Consider the following 14,001-nt stretch of genomic DNA (forward strand, 5'->3'; position numbering starts at 1 on the left):
AGTCTATTACTTCTAACTGCTGTAGAATACTCCATGAAGTGGAGTCCTACATTCCACTCACTCACTCCCCCAGTAATGAGCAGCTACATTACCTCCAGTTCCCCATCACTACAATGACTTCATGAACATCCTCATACATGTTCCTTTGTGGACCTGTATGAGAATCTCCACGGGATATACACCCAGGGTTAACAGCTGGGTCATGGGTGTGAATATACTTAATCTGGCCAAGGAATGCCAGAATACCCTTCAAAACAGCCATGTCCATCTACTGGCATGGTGTGGTATAATAGATCCTGTAGTCCCCCATTTTCCCAACACTTACCAGTATCCAGTGTTCTCCACTTGTCAGTCTAAGAGATGTAAAGAGATATCTCATTCTTGTTTTCATTTGCATTTTCAGATATAACTGAGCCTCCAGGTATGCTCATTAGTCTTTGGGGTTTCTTCTCTTTAAATTGCTTATTCATGAGCTTTACCCATTTTTCACTAATGTTTCTGTCTTTTTCTTGCTGATTTACAAGAGTTCCTTGTTTTTAGACATTGAAAAGATTGGCTTTAGACACTGAAAAATATCTTCTTCCAACCTGTCAGCTGTCTGTTCATTTGGTTCATGCATAGCAGAAATGGGTACAACAGAAATCTTAATTTTTATGTAATCCAATTGATCAGTATTTTGCCATATGGTTTGGAACTTTAGAAGTTTTAAAAAAGTCCTCCCCACTTCTAAGTTTAAAAAAGTCCTTCCCACTTCTAAGTGTCCTAAGAGATAAAGGACAAAGATAGTCCTCTATATTTTCTTCTACTACTGTAACAATTTTACTTTTCACATTTGGTCTTTAATTCACTTCCAAATGGATTCACCTCTGTTGTTTTAGATTGGAGTCCAGTTTTATTTTTCATCATACATTGTACATGTTCTCTTTTTCAAAAAAATTTTTATAGGGAGTTTTTGCCTAGGCTGGCCTTGAACTACTGACCTCAAGCAATTCTCCTGCCTTGACCTTCCAAAGTGCTGGGATTACAGGTGTGAGCCATTATGCCCAGCCCTTTGAGTATTTTCTACTAAATATTGCATGTTTTCCTCATTAATCAGGGAATCATACATATTACCTTATACTTAATACCCAAATATACAAATCTATCTATAATTTCTCTACTCTGTTTCAATGGTCCATATGCCTGATCTGTTGCCAATATCACTACTTTAATTTCTATGGCTTTAAATTATGTCTACATGTGATAGGGTTAGTCCCCCTTTTCATTATTCCTTTAGTATTTTAATTTAAGGCCAGGCACAGTGGCTCACACCTGTAATCTCAGCACTTTGGGAGGCCAAGGTGGGTGGATCACTTGAGCCCAGGAGTTTGAGACCAGCCTAGGCAATAAAACTAGATTCTGTCTCTACAAAATATAAAAATAAAAATTAGCTGGATATGATGGTGTTGCCTGTGGTCCAAGCTACTCAGGAGGCTGAAGTGGGAGGATCACTTTAGCCCAGGAGGTCAAGGCTGCAGTGAGATGTGACTGTGCCACCACTATACTCCAGCCTGGGTGATACAGCAAAACCATGTCTCCCAAAAATTTTATTTAACTTAGTCATAGATTTTGTTATTACATCTGTATTTTAGAGTAGATTTATTATTAAGTTTCTGAGAAAATTTGTTTGTAGCTTATATTGGAATTACATTGAGCATGTGAATTAATGATAAGAGACTTAAGCTTTCTATATAGAGAAACCTTCCACCCAAGTGTATAGAATTATTTAATTAAATCACCCTATATTCTTGACTGAACTTTATAATTTTTCTCCAAACACTATTCTGTAGTTATCCCAGCTCATGTAATAATCATAATAACTCTATACTGTAGGTACTTTTATTATCATCATTTAACAGATGAGTAAACTGAGCCCAGAGACATAAATAACTCGCCTAAGAACACACAGCAAGTAAGTAGCAGAACCTGGATTAACATAGTTTAGTCCATACTCTTAGCCATTGTATTGCTTCTGTATCTACAGTCAGTTACTTTATAGTTTGGCTGCTTCTATGCATGTCATCTTGTTTTTATTATATTTTCTGACGGATTGTTGCAGAAATTGGTTGATTTTTTTAAAGTTAGTATGTGTATTGTGCGATGTTGTTAAATTATCTTCTTAGTTCTAATAGTCTATTAATTTTTTCTTTTTGTATATCAACTGTAAAAAGTGACAGTTTTACCTTTTCTTTTCCAAGTTTAAATCTCTCATTTCCTTTTCTTTCCTTATAGTGTTGGCCAAGACCTCCATGACAATGCTACACACTGTAAAGTGGTGATTGTGAGCAAAGACTGTCGCTTACAGAAAAATCATGTATTCCTAGAAGAAGGTTTTCATTTTATCTTAGCTAGAGTACATGGAGCGCATCAAGAAACTGTTTCACAAAAATATAAGTTAGAAACTGTGTCCGGTAGCCAAGAATCCATTTTTAACAGATGAGCCCTGTGCTCATCTAAGCAATGGAAATTACTTTTATATAGGAGATGTCCCTTCCAGGGGAGAAACAGCTCAGTTGTGATACACTTGTGTTCATCCTGACTTTAAGTACATTTAACTCCACACTAAACCCCTGTAGCCACAACACAGCTCTGCGCCTGTCATTTGCTTCACACAAACTGCTAAATGCAATTGTTTCTGACAATGGATTACTCTGTATCCCCGGGGGAATTCACACACAGCAGCATTAGAAGGGGCCTTAGAGATCAACCATCTCTCTTACACACACCTAAAACTCCCCACAGCGGTGCTTCATCAGCTTTGAGAGCGGATGAGCCAACCAGAAGGCAGCTCCAATTATTAGGCCCTGGGGCCTGGGCATAGTCAGGCCCTTTGGAAGCTCCAAGTCAGAGACCAAACACATCCTCCCGTTACCCACGCCTAGGGTGACTAATGCCTGTGGGAAGAACAACTGAACTAAAAAGTCCCACAGGAACCTCAAACCCAGCACATCCAAAATGGAACTTCTCACCATCTCCTCCAAACTCAGTCCTCTTATACAGTAATCCCTGTAAAGCGAGAACAATCTCCATTCCCCATTCTCAGGGCCTTCCTGTCCCTCTCACCTGAGGAGCTACCAAGCCTTGGCCCACAGGCCCTCTGAGAGTCCCTCCTGATCACCCTGTGTTCTCCATACTGAATAAGGACTTGGCCACACCTTGTCAACTCTTTCCTCTGCTCCACTCCTGACCCCTGGATCCATCCGTCACGATGTGGCTGAAGGGATCCTCCCATCATGCAAATTCTGCCACATCTCCCTGCCTAAAACCCAGGAAGACTCCCCACTACTCCCAGCACAGAAGGTACACTCCTTAGTATGGCATCCCCTGCCCTCATGGCACGGCCCCATCCAGCTCTCCAGCCTCACAACCTGCAAGGACACCTAGACCCCCACCTCCCTCAACCCTTCATGACTGCGCTTCTGATCCCTGTTTCCCCTGGCTAAACCCTGCGTGCCCTCCCGCTGGACGCGGTCTAATGCCTACTTGTTTTTAACACTCAGGTTGGGGCCCCAGCTCCCGGGAGTCTTTGCTGACTCCTGGACCCCGTTGCTCCGGCTGAGCGTGGACTCTTTCTCTAGGTCTTTCCTCCCAGGACTCTGTGCATTCATCCCATCGGTAAACTGGATTCTCTACAAGAGTAGTAATTGCATAGTCAGTCAGTTCTCATCCCTTTTCAGGTTTCAGAAAAGACCTGTGAACAAAAGGCATTGAGTCTGATTTAGTGTGGCAATGCCCCGAGGGTCCTGTTCTCCCTGGGTGTCCTGCACCTAGTGCAACGTCGACCTGGCATCTAGTGAGCCATCTGAAGGAACGATGATGAGTGAATGATTTGCCTACCCCTTCCAGTAGTAGGCTGGAGGTTGTGGTTAGGGCCCATCCCTATGCAGGACATGGAAAGTGGGAGGCACTCCTCTCCCTACGTCGGCAGGGGGCGCTGCACAGCTGCGGGGCGGGGAGGCTGAGACAAGGGGCGTCCGGCTAAGGCCGGGGACCCAGGGTGGTGGGCGGGGTGTCTCGCCCGCCTGTGGACCCCGCGAAGTAACTGCGAACATTTCGCTTTCATTTTGGGCCGAGCTGGAGGCGGCGGGGCCGTCCCGGAACGGCTGCGGCCGGGCACCCCGGGAGTTAATCCGAAAGCGCCGCAAGCCCCGCGGGCCGGCGGGACCGCACGTGTCACCGAAAAGCTGATGTAGAGAGAGACAGAGAAAGAGACAGAAAGCAAGAGACCAGTGTCCCGGGAAAGTCCTGCCGCGCCTCGAGACAATTATAAAAATGTGGCCCCCTGGGTCAGCCTCGCAGCCACCGCCCTCACCTGCCACGGCCACAGGTCTGCATCCAGCGGCTCGCCCAGAGCCCCTGCAGTGCCGGCTCAGCATGTGTCCAGCGCGCAGTGAGTACCCAGCTCGCCAGGGCTCTGGTTTGCTCGAGTGCGGAGGGGCGGCTGCTTGGGAAGAGGGGGTGGAAACTCAAGTCTGCCTAAGGAGAGACTGGAATAGCAGCAGCCCTCTCCTGCAAAGAGGAATAAGAATAGGGGTCTCACCATGCTCTAAATAGGGCATGTCTCTTTTCATCTCGAAACAGCCTGATGAACTATCATTATGCCCACTTCGTAGAGGAGAAACTGAGGCCCAGCATGGGAGATTTCCTGCTTTCCTGCCTAGGATCCCTCAGCTACAAACAGAAGGCAGATCCAGATCCTAGCTAGTTGTAAAGTCAGGATTGGCAGGGTGCAATGGTTCACGCCTGTAATCCCAGCACTTTGGGAGGCCAAGGCGGGCAGATCACCCGAGGTCAGGAGTTCAAGACCAGCCTGACCCGTCTCTACTAAAAAATACACAAATTAGCCGAGTGTGGTGGTGGGTGCCTGTAATCCCATCTACTGGGGAGTCTAAGGCCGGGAAAATGACTTGAACCCGGAAGTAGAGGTTGCAGTGAGCCTAGATTGTGTCACTGCACTCCAGCCTGGGCCACAGAGTGAGACTCCGTCTTAAAAAAACAAACAAGTCAGGCTTTCTCACTCCACTGTTTTTAAAACACTGGGTCCCAAGTCTGACTCAGCCACTTCACCACCTGGTCTGGGTTTCCCTCATCAAAAACATGAAGGCTTTCTCTGGGTGATTTTTGGGTTCGACACCCTTGTCCAAGCTCATCCCTAAACCCTCACAAGGAGCTGGCTTCTAGTCCTAGAATAGAGTGGCGCTTTGTAATAACTTGAGTCATCTCTCAGGTGTTGAGGGAAAAGTGTTGGAAATGGGTGGAGGGAGGTGGGTGCCAAGCAGAAATGGATGGGTGAAGGTGGCTAGAATGGAGGGAAGGTGGTGCAGGCAGGCCATCCAGGCTGAAGTTCCTCCACCTGCTCCTCACTTCCCTTCCAGGCCTCCTCCTTGTGGCCACCCTAGTCCTCCTGGACTACCTCAGTTTGGCCAGAAACCTCTCCGTGGCCACCCCAGGCCCAGAAATGTTCCCGTGCCTTCACCACTCCCAAAACCTGCTGAAGGCCGCCAGCAATACGCTTCAGAAGGTGAGCTCTTCCTGTCTTCTCCGCTGTGCACCTGTACCCTCCCTGAGGAAGGGGCCTCTCATCCTACCCTCTGGTACCTGATGGAACTGCAGAGAAATTGTGGAGGTTCATTAGTAGCTGTCAACAGCAGGAGAGGGAACTTTACAAATGGCCCAAGTGTTAAAGAGTCCTAGTGAAATTGTGTCTCCAGAGAAAGCAAGAGTAATAATAAATTATAATGATGTTGGTTTTGGCTCTGTCTACACAGAGTAAAGTGGATATTTGCAGTGTTCCTGTAGCCTGCCAACAGAGATAGAATTGTGTCAGGTCCACATGGTTTCTCTGCATCACTGATCAAACCCGGAAATAGTTACTTGGGTGCATACTCTGTGTTGGGGGGCAGGGGTACAAAGATGAAATAGCCTTGTCCCTCCTGCTGCCCACCAGCTTCTACTTGGTGACACAGTTCCTTCTCAGAGCAACACTTCTCAGGGAGGACTATGACAGTGCACATGCGGCCTTCATTTTCTAGGGAAGAGTTACCTAATTTTATTTACAGCTTTGTTCTTTTAGGTTTCATATTTTAATGTAAAAACCATTGCCGTTAAAAACTGCTCCAGTGGCTATTGCTGCAAAGGCTAAAGGCTAGTGTTTTAAAAGATGTCCTCTGCCTTTTTGATCTCTAGGAAATTTTTCTTGCGTATTTTCTAGCTTGTTGCCTTATGAATATCTTAAAATAAGCTCAATGCCACCAAGCCTTCCAAAAGGGCTCTTTTCCCCTTTCAGTCTTTCATAATGTGCTGTGCATTGCTCCTCACAATTCAATGAATCTTCATTAGACAGGGGGCTCAAGTGAGAACTGCTTTGTTTCCTGAAGAAAGGTTCAAAATGGATAACTTGTAGGTGCTCCAATTCATATGGGTGTTTTTTGTGCAAAAGCTGACGCCTCTACTCCCAGTACAGTCAAAAGATTATAGAAATCAGTGTAATGTTTTGTACATCATTTGTCAAATTTGCTGCAGTAGGAAACAAAGGAGGTAGATGCAAGTGATTCACTGGCCATATCCAGTCCACAGTTTTGTAGAGTTTGGGCTATATGTTTATTTTTTAGTTTGATGCTATTCAAAAACTGAACCTTTCAATTGAGATTTCAAATTTCTAGCTTCTCTTGAAAAGACCTCAAGAACAACACTGGACTCACACTTCCAAATCTAACTCTTTAGAACCTGCTCAGAATAGTGGCATTGCCTAGGTCTATTTAAACACCTCCAGGAATGGTGTATTCATGTCCTCCTGCTGCTGTCACAAATGTAGTGGGTTTAAATGACACAAGTTTATTATCTTACAGCTCTGGGCATCAGAAGTCCAAAATGGGTCCTACTGGGCTAAAATCAATGTGTCAGCAAAGCTGTAGCCCTTTCTGGAGGCTCTTGGTGAGAATGTGTTGCTTTGCTTTGTCAGGTCTAAAGGCTGTCCACATTCCTTGACTTGTGGCCCCTTCCGTTGTCCATACCAGCAATGTCTGGTTGAGTCTTTCTCATGCTGCTCCCTCTGGACTGACCTTCTACCCGCTTCTACTTTTGAGGACACTGCTTACACTGGATTCACCCAGATACTCCAGGATCATCTCTCTACTCTTAGATCAGCTGATTAGCAAATTGAATGTCATCTACACCTTCATTCCTCTTTGGCAGGTCACATAGCACATTACCAGGTTCCAGGGATTGGGAGGTGGATGTCTTTGGAGGCGGAGCATTGGTCTAGCTACCACAGAAAGGGATTTTACTACTTGTGTCCAAACATATTCTGAATTTTCAGGCCTTGCTTCTTGGCTCATGCTGTTACCTCTGTCTGAAATTTCCCTCCTCCATTGATGACATTTTACTCCTCTTAATGCAGGTGTCCCATCTCTAGGAAGCTTCGCTTCCCTTCCTGCCCCTCCTCAGAAGCTTCATGCCCTTTTCACCATGTCTCACCTACTGATGCCTCCTGGTCCATCTGGGCACTTGTCTGTCTCAGCAGCTAAACTTGCAATCCAGGAGGGTATACATGGTCCTCTTCTCTGTCATGTTCTTAGTACCTAATGGAGCGCCTGGCACCCATCAGGCTGTTGAATGGAAAAATGATCGTCATCTTCAATCATACAGTCCTTTACTTCCTAAGATACATTTCATAATTTTACCCAGCGGTGCTTTCCAACACACTAAGATGACATCTCCGCGTATGTGTGCGCATGTGTGCACTGCAAATTAAATCTCGCTTGTCTTAAGGGTTTGCATGTTTGTTATACCCATCAAGCTGTGACCTTAATAGTTGCCCCTTTAGAAGTTATACTTGAAATAGGTATTCATAGAATACAGTCACTTTAGCAAAAGAAGAAACAGTTTTCACCAGAAGCAAGTGTCACAGTGAAGTGTGGAGGCTGGTTAGCACAGGTTGATGACATGATTTATTGTGTTTACATAATGAAAAAATATGTCATCCAGAGAAACATGCCCCAAGCATAGGGAGAGGAGGGTGAGAGACAGAATGTAAGGAATCTGTTTCCTTTTGTGTTATGAAGAACCAGAATTTCCTGCAGGTCAAAGCAACAGAGGTCAAGGGCAGCCAGCCAGAGCCTGCCTGGCACCCTGGCGTACCAGCCTTGTGGGGTGCCAGGTGCCTTATCAATGTTATAAACTGAGTTTCTCTTTCATTTTTCATAGGCCAGACAAATTCTAGAATTTTACCCTTGCACTTCTGAAGAGATTGATCATGAAGATATCACAAAAGATAAAACCAGCACAGTAGAGGCCTGTTTACCATTGGAATTAATCAAGGTATAGAGGATTTTCCTCCCAAAACTTGCAGTGTGGTTAAAAGCTGTGCATCAAATCTCACCTGCTTCTAAAAACTCACGTTTCTGGTATCCATCATTATGGGACTTTAACTGGTCCTACTTCCGAAGTTAGATTTGGGAGAAAAATTATAAAAATAAATGGTTTTTTTGCAATAATATGAATATACTTAACACTTAAAAATAGTTAACATGGTAAATATTATGATATGTGTTTTCACCATAATAAAAAAAGTTTGACCTGAAAAGTCAGACAGATTTATACTAAGATTTAATACTTTGATATATGATGTTTTTCCCTCTAGAATGAGAGTTGCCTAAATTCCAGAGAGACTTCTTTCATAACTGTAAGTCAAAAAAATGAAAAGTTTCAGCCTGTATGATGAATTCATATCGCTGATGTCTGTTTATTTTTTCTTCTAGAATGGGAGTTGCCTGGCCTCCAGAAAGACCTCTTTTATGATGGTAAGACACACAGCTCTTTCCTCAAATGCAATGGGAGAAATGTTTTTAGCCCATCTCAAAGGATACTTCCCCATCTTGTCATGTCACCCAGGCCCTGTGCCTTAGGAGTATTTATGAAGACTTGAAGATGTACCAAGTGGAGTTCAAGACCATGAATGCAAAGCTTCTGAGGGATCCTAAGAGGCAGATCTTTCTAGATCAAAACATACTGGGAGTTATTGATGAGCTGATGCAGGTAAGACTTCATTCTATCAGTGAGAGCACCTTTTTCATGCTAAAGATACCTAGCCAGGGTCCTCAATAAAGAGGTATAAAATCAGCTCTTCCTGGATTGGTGGAGGCCTTTTAAAGGCCTGACAGACCTACATTTTCAAGGAGACAGCCTTGAGGGTGCCCCCTATAGGGAGCACAAATGTGAGCGGATGACATTATGAAAAGCAGACTCCAAAGTATTCACTCTGTGGTATCCCCCACACTCTGCAAATGTTTTTGTGCATTTTCTTATGTCAGCCTCAAAACAACCATATGGGATCTGCACAAAGGAGGGAACCAAACCTTAGGAGAGTTAAACCACTTGTCTGAGGCTCTGCCTCTTAAAATCCTTCAAGAGGATTTCACTACACTTACCTTCTCACTCAACTCTAAAGGCTCCAGGATGTGCTCCCGGATGTGCATACAAGGGGCCAGCTTGCGTATCTGCAAATATTGCTGGAAAAACAAGCAAGATTGGTGCCTGATTATGACCCATTGTGAACCAAAATGTGAACCAAATAAAAGAATGACCTATCATCTGGGGCGTCTATAATGTTATTCATAGGCAAGAACTTGCTTTGTAATGTTCCGAATCACCATAACACAGATGCTAATATAAAGCAAATATTTATATAAGCGAGGGTGATTGCTTTGGTGACTAGGACACAGGATAAAAATATGGTTGCAGAAATCATTGTCTGAAAAGTAATTGATTTACTTTTATTCTTTTCGTGTGTGAGTGTGTGTGTGTGTGTGTGTGTGTACGCGCGTGCATGTGCCAGATTACTTGTTTGAAAGGCAATGAGCTTTATCCAAGTATCAAAAAACGTTACCATCTAGAGAGCTGTAGTTGCTGTTTTGTTTTTAGGACCAAGAGTTGGGTGATTTGGGTGCTAGAATCAATTCTACCAGTAACCAGACAACTATTCCCAAGCCACTTAACCCCTCTGTGCCTCAGTTTCCTCTGGTATAAAATGGGGTGACTTTATTCTAGCTTTCTTTTAGACTTTTTGTGAGGAAGATATGAAAGTATTTATTCATCAAGGGTGCAAATTATATTGTGTTATCAAATCCAAGTGCTAAACTTGGGAAATTCATTGCCAGGTTTATCTGACACAAATGGCATGTCTTCAGTAAACAGGCCTGTTACTGATAGCGAGTTCTGATCGATAGCAATCTATCACCTCCCTGTGCTAAACAGAAGTGGGCTTTTTAATGTAACATATACAAAATTAATTAGATATTGCAGCAGATGTCATTTTAAAGGAACTGTTTCTTTCTAAGACACAACTCCCACTGATGTTTTTTTTCTAAATAGTTTCAAGGGTCTTTTCTGAGCTCATTGAAGATGGCTGTGCTTGGAAAATGAGTATTTCTTTTCTCAGGTTCTGCCTGGTAATCTGGCTGAGAGTAGATGTGGGTTGGGTTAGGAGTGGCATAAGGGACTGAGTTGCAGGCTCTGACACATGTACTGGCTTCACTCATTTTTATGAATGAATATTTGAATTTTGGAATACGATGTAAGTCATGCTTACTGTTCATTCTCCTAGGCCCTGAATTTCAACAGCGAGACTGTGCCACAAAAATCCTCCCTTGAAGAACCGGATTTTTATAAAACTAAAATCAAGCTCTGCATACTTCTTCATGCTTTCAGAATTCGGGCAGTGACTATTGATAGAGTGATGAGCTATCTGAATGCTTCCTAAAAAGCAAGGTCTCTCCAAACCGTTGTCATTTTTATAAAAATTTGAAATGAAGAAATTTTGATAGGATGTGGATTAAGAACTAGGGAGGGGGAAAGAAGGATGAGACTATTACATCCACATGATACCTCTGATCAAGTATTTTTGACATTTACTGTGGATAAATTGCTTTTCAGTTTTCATGAATGAATTGCCAAGAAGGGAAAATGTCCATCCTGAAGGCGTTTTACATTCACTTTAATAGAAGGGCAAGAACTTATAAGCTATTTCTGTACCAAAGTGTTTGTAGAAACAAACATGTAAGCATAATTTATTTTAAATTATTTATTTATATAACTTTGTGATCATGAAAGCATCTGAACTAACTTATATTTATTTATGTTATATTTATTAAATTATTTATCAAGTGGATTTGAAAAATATTTTTTAAGTGTTCTAAAAATAAAATTATTGAATTAAAGTGATTCTCCTATTTTTCTAATGTACTTTTAAGTGTTAAAATACACATTGTGGGAAAATTGAAAACTCTGATGAGACTTCAACAAAATTACTCTGGAAAGAATGCCACAATATTCTTCTTATTCCTTTCCTAGTTCCTTTCATCTCATTTTAAAGGGATCCTAGTAAGACAAGATATGCTTTACTACTAAGGGAGCCAAGTGAGTCATGGTTTTTGAGGGTTTATTATTTTTGTTCAACATGAGTCTAAAAGTGTGCTGTGCATTAGACAAATACATCATAATATTCTTCAACCAGAAAAAAATGTCACTAAGAGGCCTTCTAGCCTAATTATTCTAATTTTTGTGACCCTTTGGTCGCTGAGAGAAAAGTTGTCCCTAATTTACAACCAGAAAATCTCTCCATTTGTCTAAAATTGTATAGAACTTTTACCTGAACCACATGGATGATTGCCTTACTTTGGCTTAAGAGATGTGCTCTTGATGAGCTAAATGTTAAATTCCATCTTTTCAATTCTCTAAACCAGGGGTCCCCAATCCCCAGGCCATGGACTGATACTGGTCCATGGCCTGTTGGGAAGTGGGCCCCACAGCAGGAGGTGAGTGGCAGGTGAGCAAGCATTACCGCCTGAACTCTGCCTCCTCTCAGATCAGTGGCAGCATTAGATTCTCACAGGAGCATGAACCCTATTGTGAACTGTACATGCAAGGGATCTAGGCTGTGTGCTCCTTATAAGAATCTAAGTAATGCCTAATAATCCGAGGTGGAACAGTTTTGTCCCGAAACTATCCTTGCCCCCTGCCCCCTGGGTCTATGGAAAAACTGTCTTCCACAAAACCAGCCCCTGCTGCCAAAAAGGTTGGGGACCACCACTGTAAACCATGTAAATCTTTAGGCTTCATGACTTAGTCCACTTTGTACTGCTGTAACAGAATATCTGAGACTGGGCCATTTGTAAAGAACACGGATTTATTTTTGTACTGCTCTGGAGGTTGGAAAGTCCAAGAACAACGGGCCAGCATCAATGGCCTTTGTGCCATGTCATCATATGGCGGAAGGTGAGAGAGTGAGCAAAGGGGTGCTGACGTGTCCTTTTATAACCACTCCCATGATGACAGCATTAATCCATTCATAAGGGCAGAGTCCTCATTGCCTAATCACCTCGTAAAGGTCTCACATCTTTATTCTGTTACAATGGCAATTAAATTTCAATGTGAGGCTAGTCGCAGTGAATCATGCCTCAAATCCCAGTACTTTGGGAGGCTGAAGCAGATGGATCACCTGAGGTCAGGAGTTTGACAGCAGCCTAGCCAACATAGTGAAACCCCATCTCTATTAAAAATACAAAAATTAGCCAGGCGTGGTGATGAACATCTGTAATCCCAGCTACTCGAGAGGCTGAGGCAGGAGAATCTCTTGAACCTGGGAGAGGAGGAGCTTGCAGTTAGCCGAGACTGCGCCACTGCACTCCAGCCTGGGCAACAGAGCGAGACTCCATCTCAAAAAAAGAAAAAGAAAAAAATTCAACGTGAGTTTGGGAGAGGGCAAACCACATTCAAACCATAGCAATTCACCTGACACAATACAATGCAATGTTAAGGCTTTGACAATCCATTCTTCCTTAATAGATAAAGGACCTAAAACATAAAATATTTTGAGTGACCCATTTCCTCAGTTACTCCTCCCAACTGAATCCCAATCTTTACCCCTGTAAATGTTTTATCTCCTTCCCAGGTCCTCTTGCATGACAAATTTCTCGTTTTTCAGATTCTTGCCCTATTAGACATTTAATAAAATAGAAACCATCAGAAGCTAGATCCCATCACCTATCTCCTTCTCTTGAATGGTCCACAAGTGCTTCACAGACATGGGTTTCTTTCAAGTGTCGAGTCTGGGGTCTCAGCAGCTTTGACAGTGAGAAGAGACAAACAGGCTGTAGAGTTGCGGCCACCTGTTACTTGGAATGGTGACTACTGGTTGTCTGGGCCCAGAAATCAGGAGGGACAAGCGGACTGTCTCTTCTATGAACTGGGTTTATACACAAGAACACGTGTGTTTCTTCTGTTCTAGAAATTAACATGGGATATGCTTCAAAAACATGATGGGATGCAGTAACAGCTTCACAATTCATTCCAGTCTTTATTACATGGTTAGTTTTTCACTTTTTTTTAAGCCCGTGTCTGCAATTTACAAGTTGTGTAATACGCTTGCAACCAAATCATCCCAATGCTCCCCACTGGTTTCCTCTTCTGAAAAAGGAAGGTAATACTAGGACCTACCTCAAAGGATCAGAGAAAGGGTAAAATGGAACAACTCGTGCAAAGGGCTAGCATTGCACCTGGCACATAGTAAGTGCGCAATAAATGTAAGCACATTTTGAAATGTATTATTAGTCTTCGGGCTAGGCACCTGTACCAAATTGGTTACCTCCTCTTTGCTGCTATTTCCTCATTGATGAAATTCAGAAAACTGTGGGACCTAATTAACTGTGTTATTCTGAAGATTAAATGACACAACACAGTGCCAGCACCTAGTTATTACTCAACATAAATTTGTTAAAGCTCTCACAAGACATCAGAAAACCCGCTGATACACTGTGCCCCCATGGCACTCAGCGTATTAAGTGTGGTCAGGACAAGCAGTTGCCCGGTGTGAAGTATGAGGGCAAAAGGTAGGGTCTCTGCCTTCCAAGAACAAAGGGTGGAGAGCACAGTAACTTTTTTTTTTTTTTTGAGACCAAGTTTCAC

At 43.0% G+C, this 14,001-nt stretch overlaps 1 protein-coding gene across 1 annotated transcript; it reads left to right on the top strand.

Moving 5' to 3' along the window:
* The first annotated feature begins 3,975 nt into the window (after window positions 1-3,975).
* On the top strand, window positions 3,976-11,255 carry IL12A (interleukin 12A). The gene is made up of 7 exons (XM_005546243.5): window positions 3,976-4,429; window positions 5,415-5,560; window positions 8,245-8,358; window positions 8,681-8,722; window positions 8,799-8,840; window positions 8,932-9,075; window positions 10,643-11,255. Exons 1-7 carry the CDS (start codon window positions 4,312-4,314, stop codon window positions 10,796-10,798), a joined length of 762 nt encoding a protein of 253 aa, XP_005546300.2. The 5' UTR covers window positions 3,976-4,311; the 3' UTR covers window positions 10,799-11,255.
* Window positions 11,256-14,001: the final 2,746 nt, after the last annotated feature.

The sequence above is a fragment of the Macaca fascicularis genome, chromosome 2 (genome assembly GCF_037993035.2).
Source record: "Macaca fascicularis isolate 582-1 chromosome 2, T2T-MFA8v1.1".
Taxonomy (NCBI): domain Eukaryota; kingdom Metazoa; phylum Chordata; class Mammalia; order Primates; family Cercopithecidae; genus Macaca; species Macaca fascicularis.

Bases quoted from the DNA above. Each gene is read 5' to 3' on its own strand.
- IL12A (XM_005546243.5), top strand. From the start codon at position 4,312: ATGTGGCCCCCTGGGTCAGCCTCGCAGCCACCGCCCTCACCTGCCACG. The intron at 4,430-5,414 runs GTGAGTACCCAG...CTTCCCTTCCAG, and splicing joins CAGCATGTGTCCAGCGCGCA to GCCTCCTCCTTGTGGCCACC. The intron at 8,723-8,798 runs GTAAGTCAAAAA...TTTTTCTTCTAG, and splicing joins GAGAGACTTCTTTCATAACT to AATGGGAGTTGCCTGGCCTC.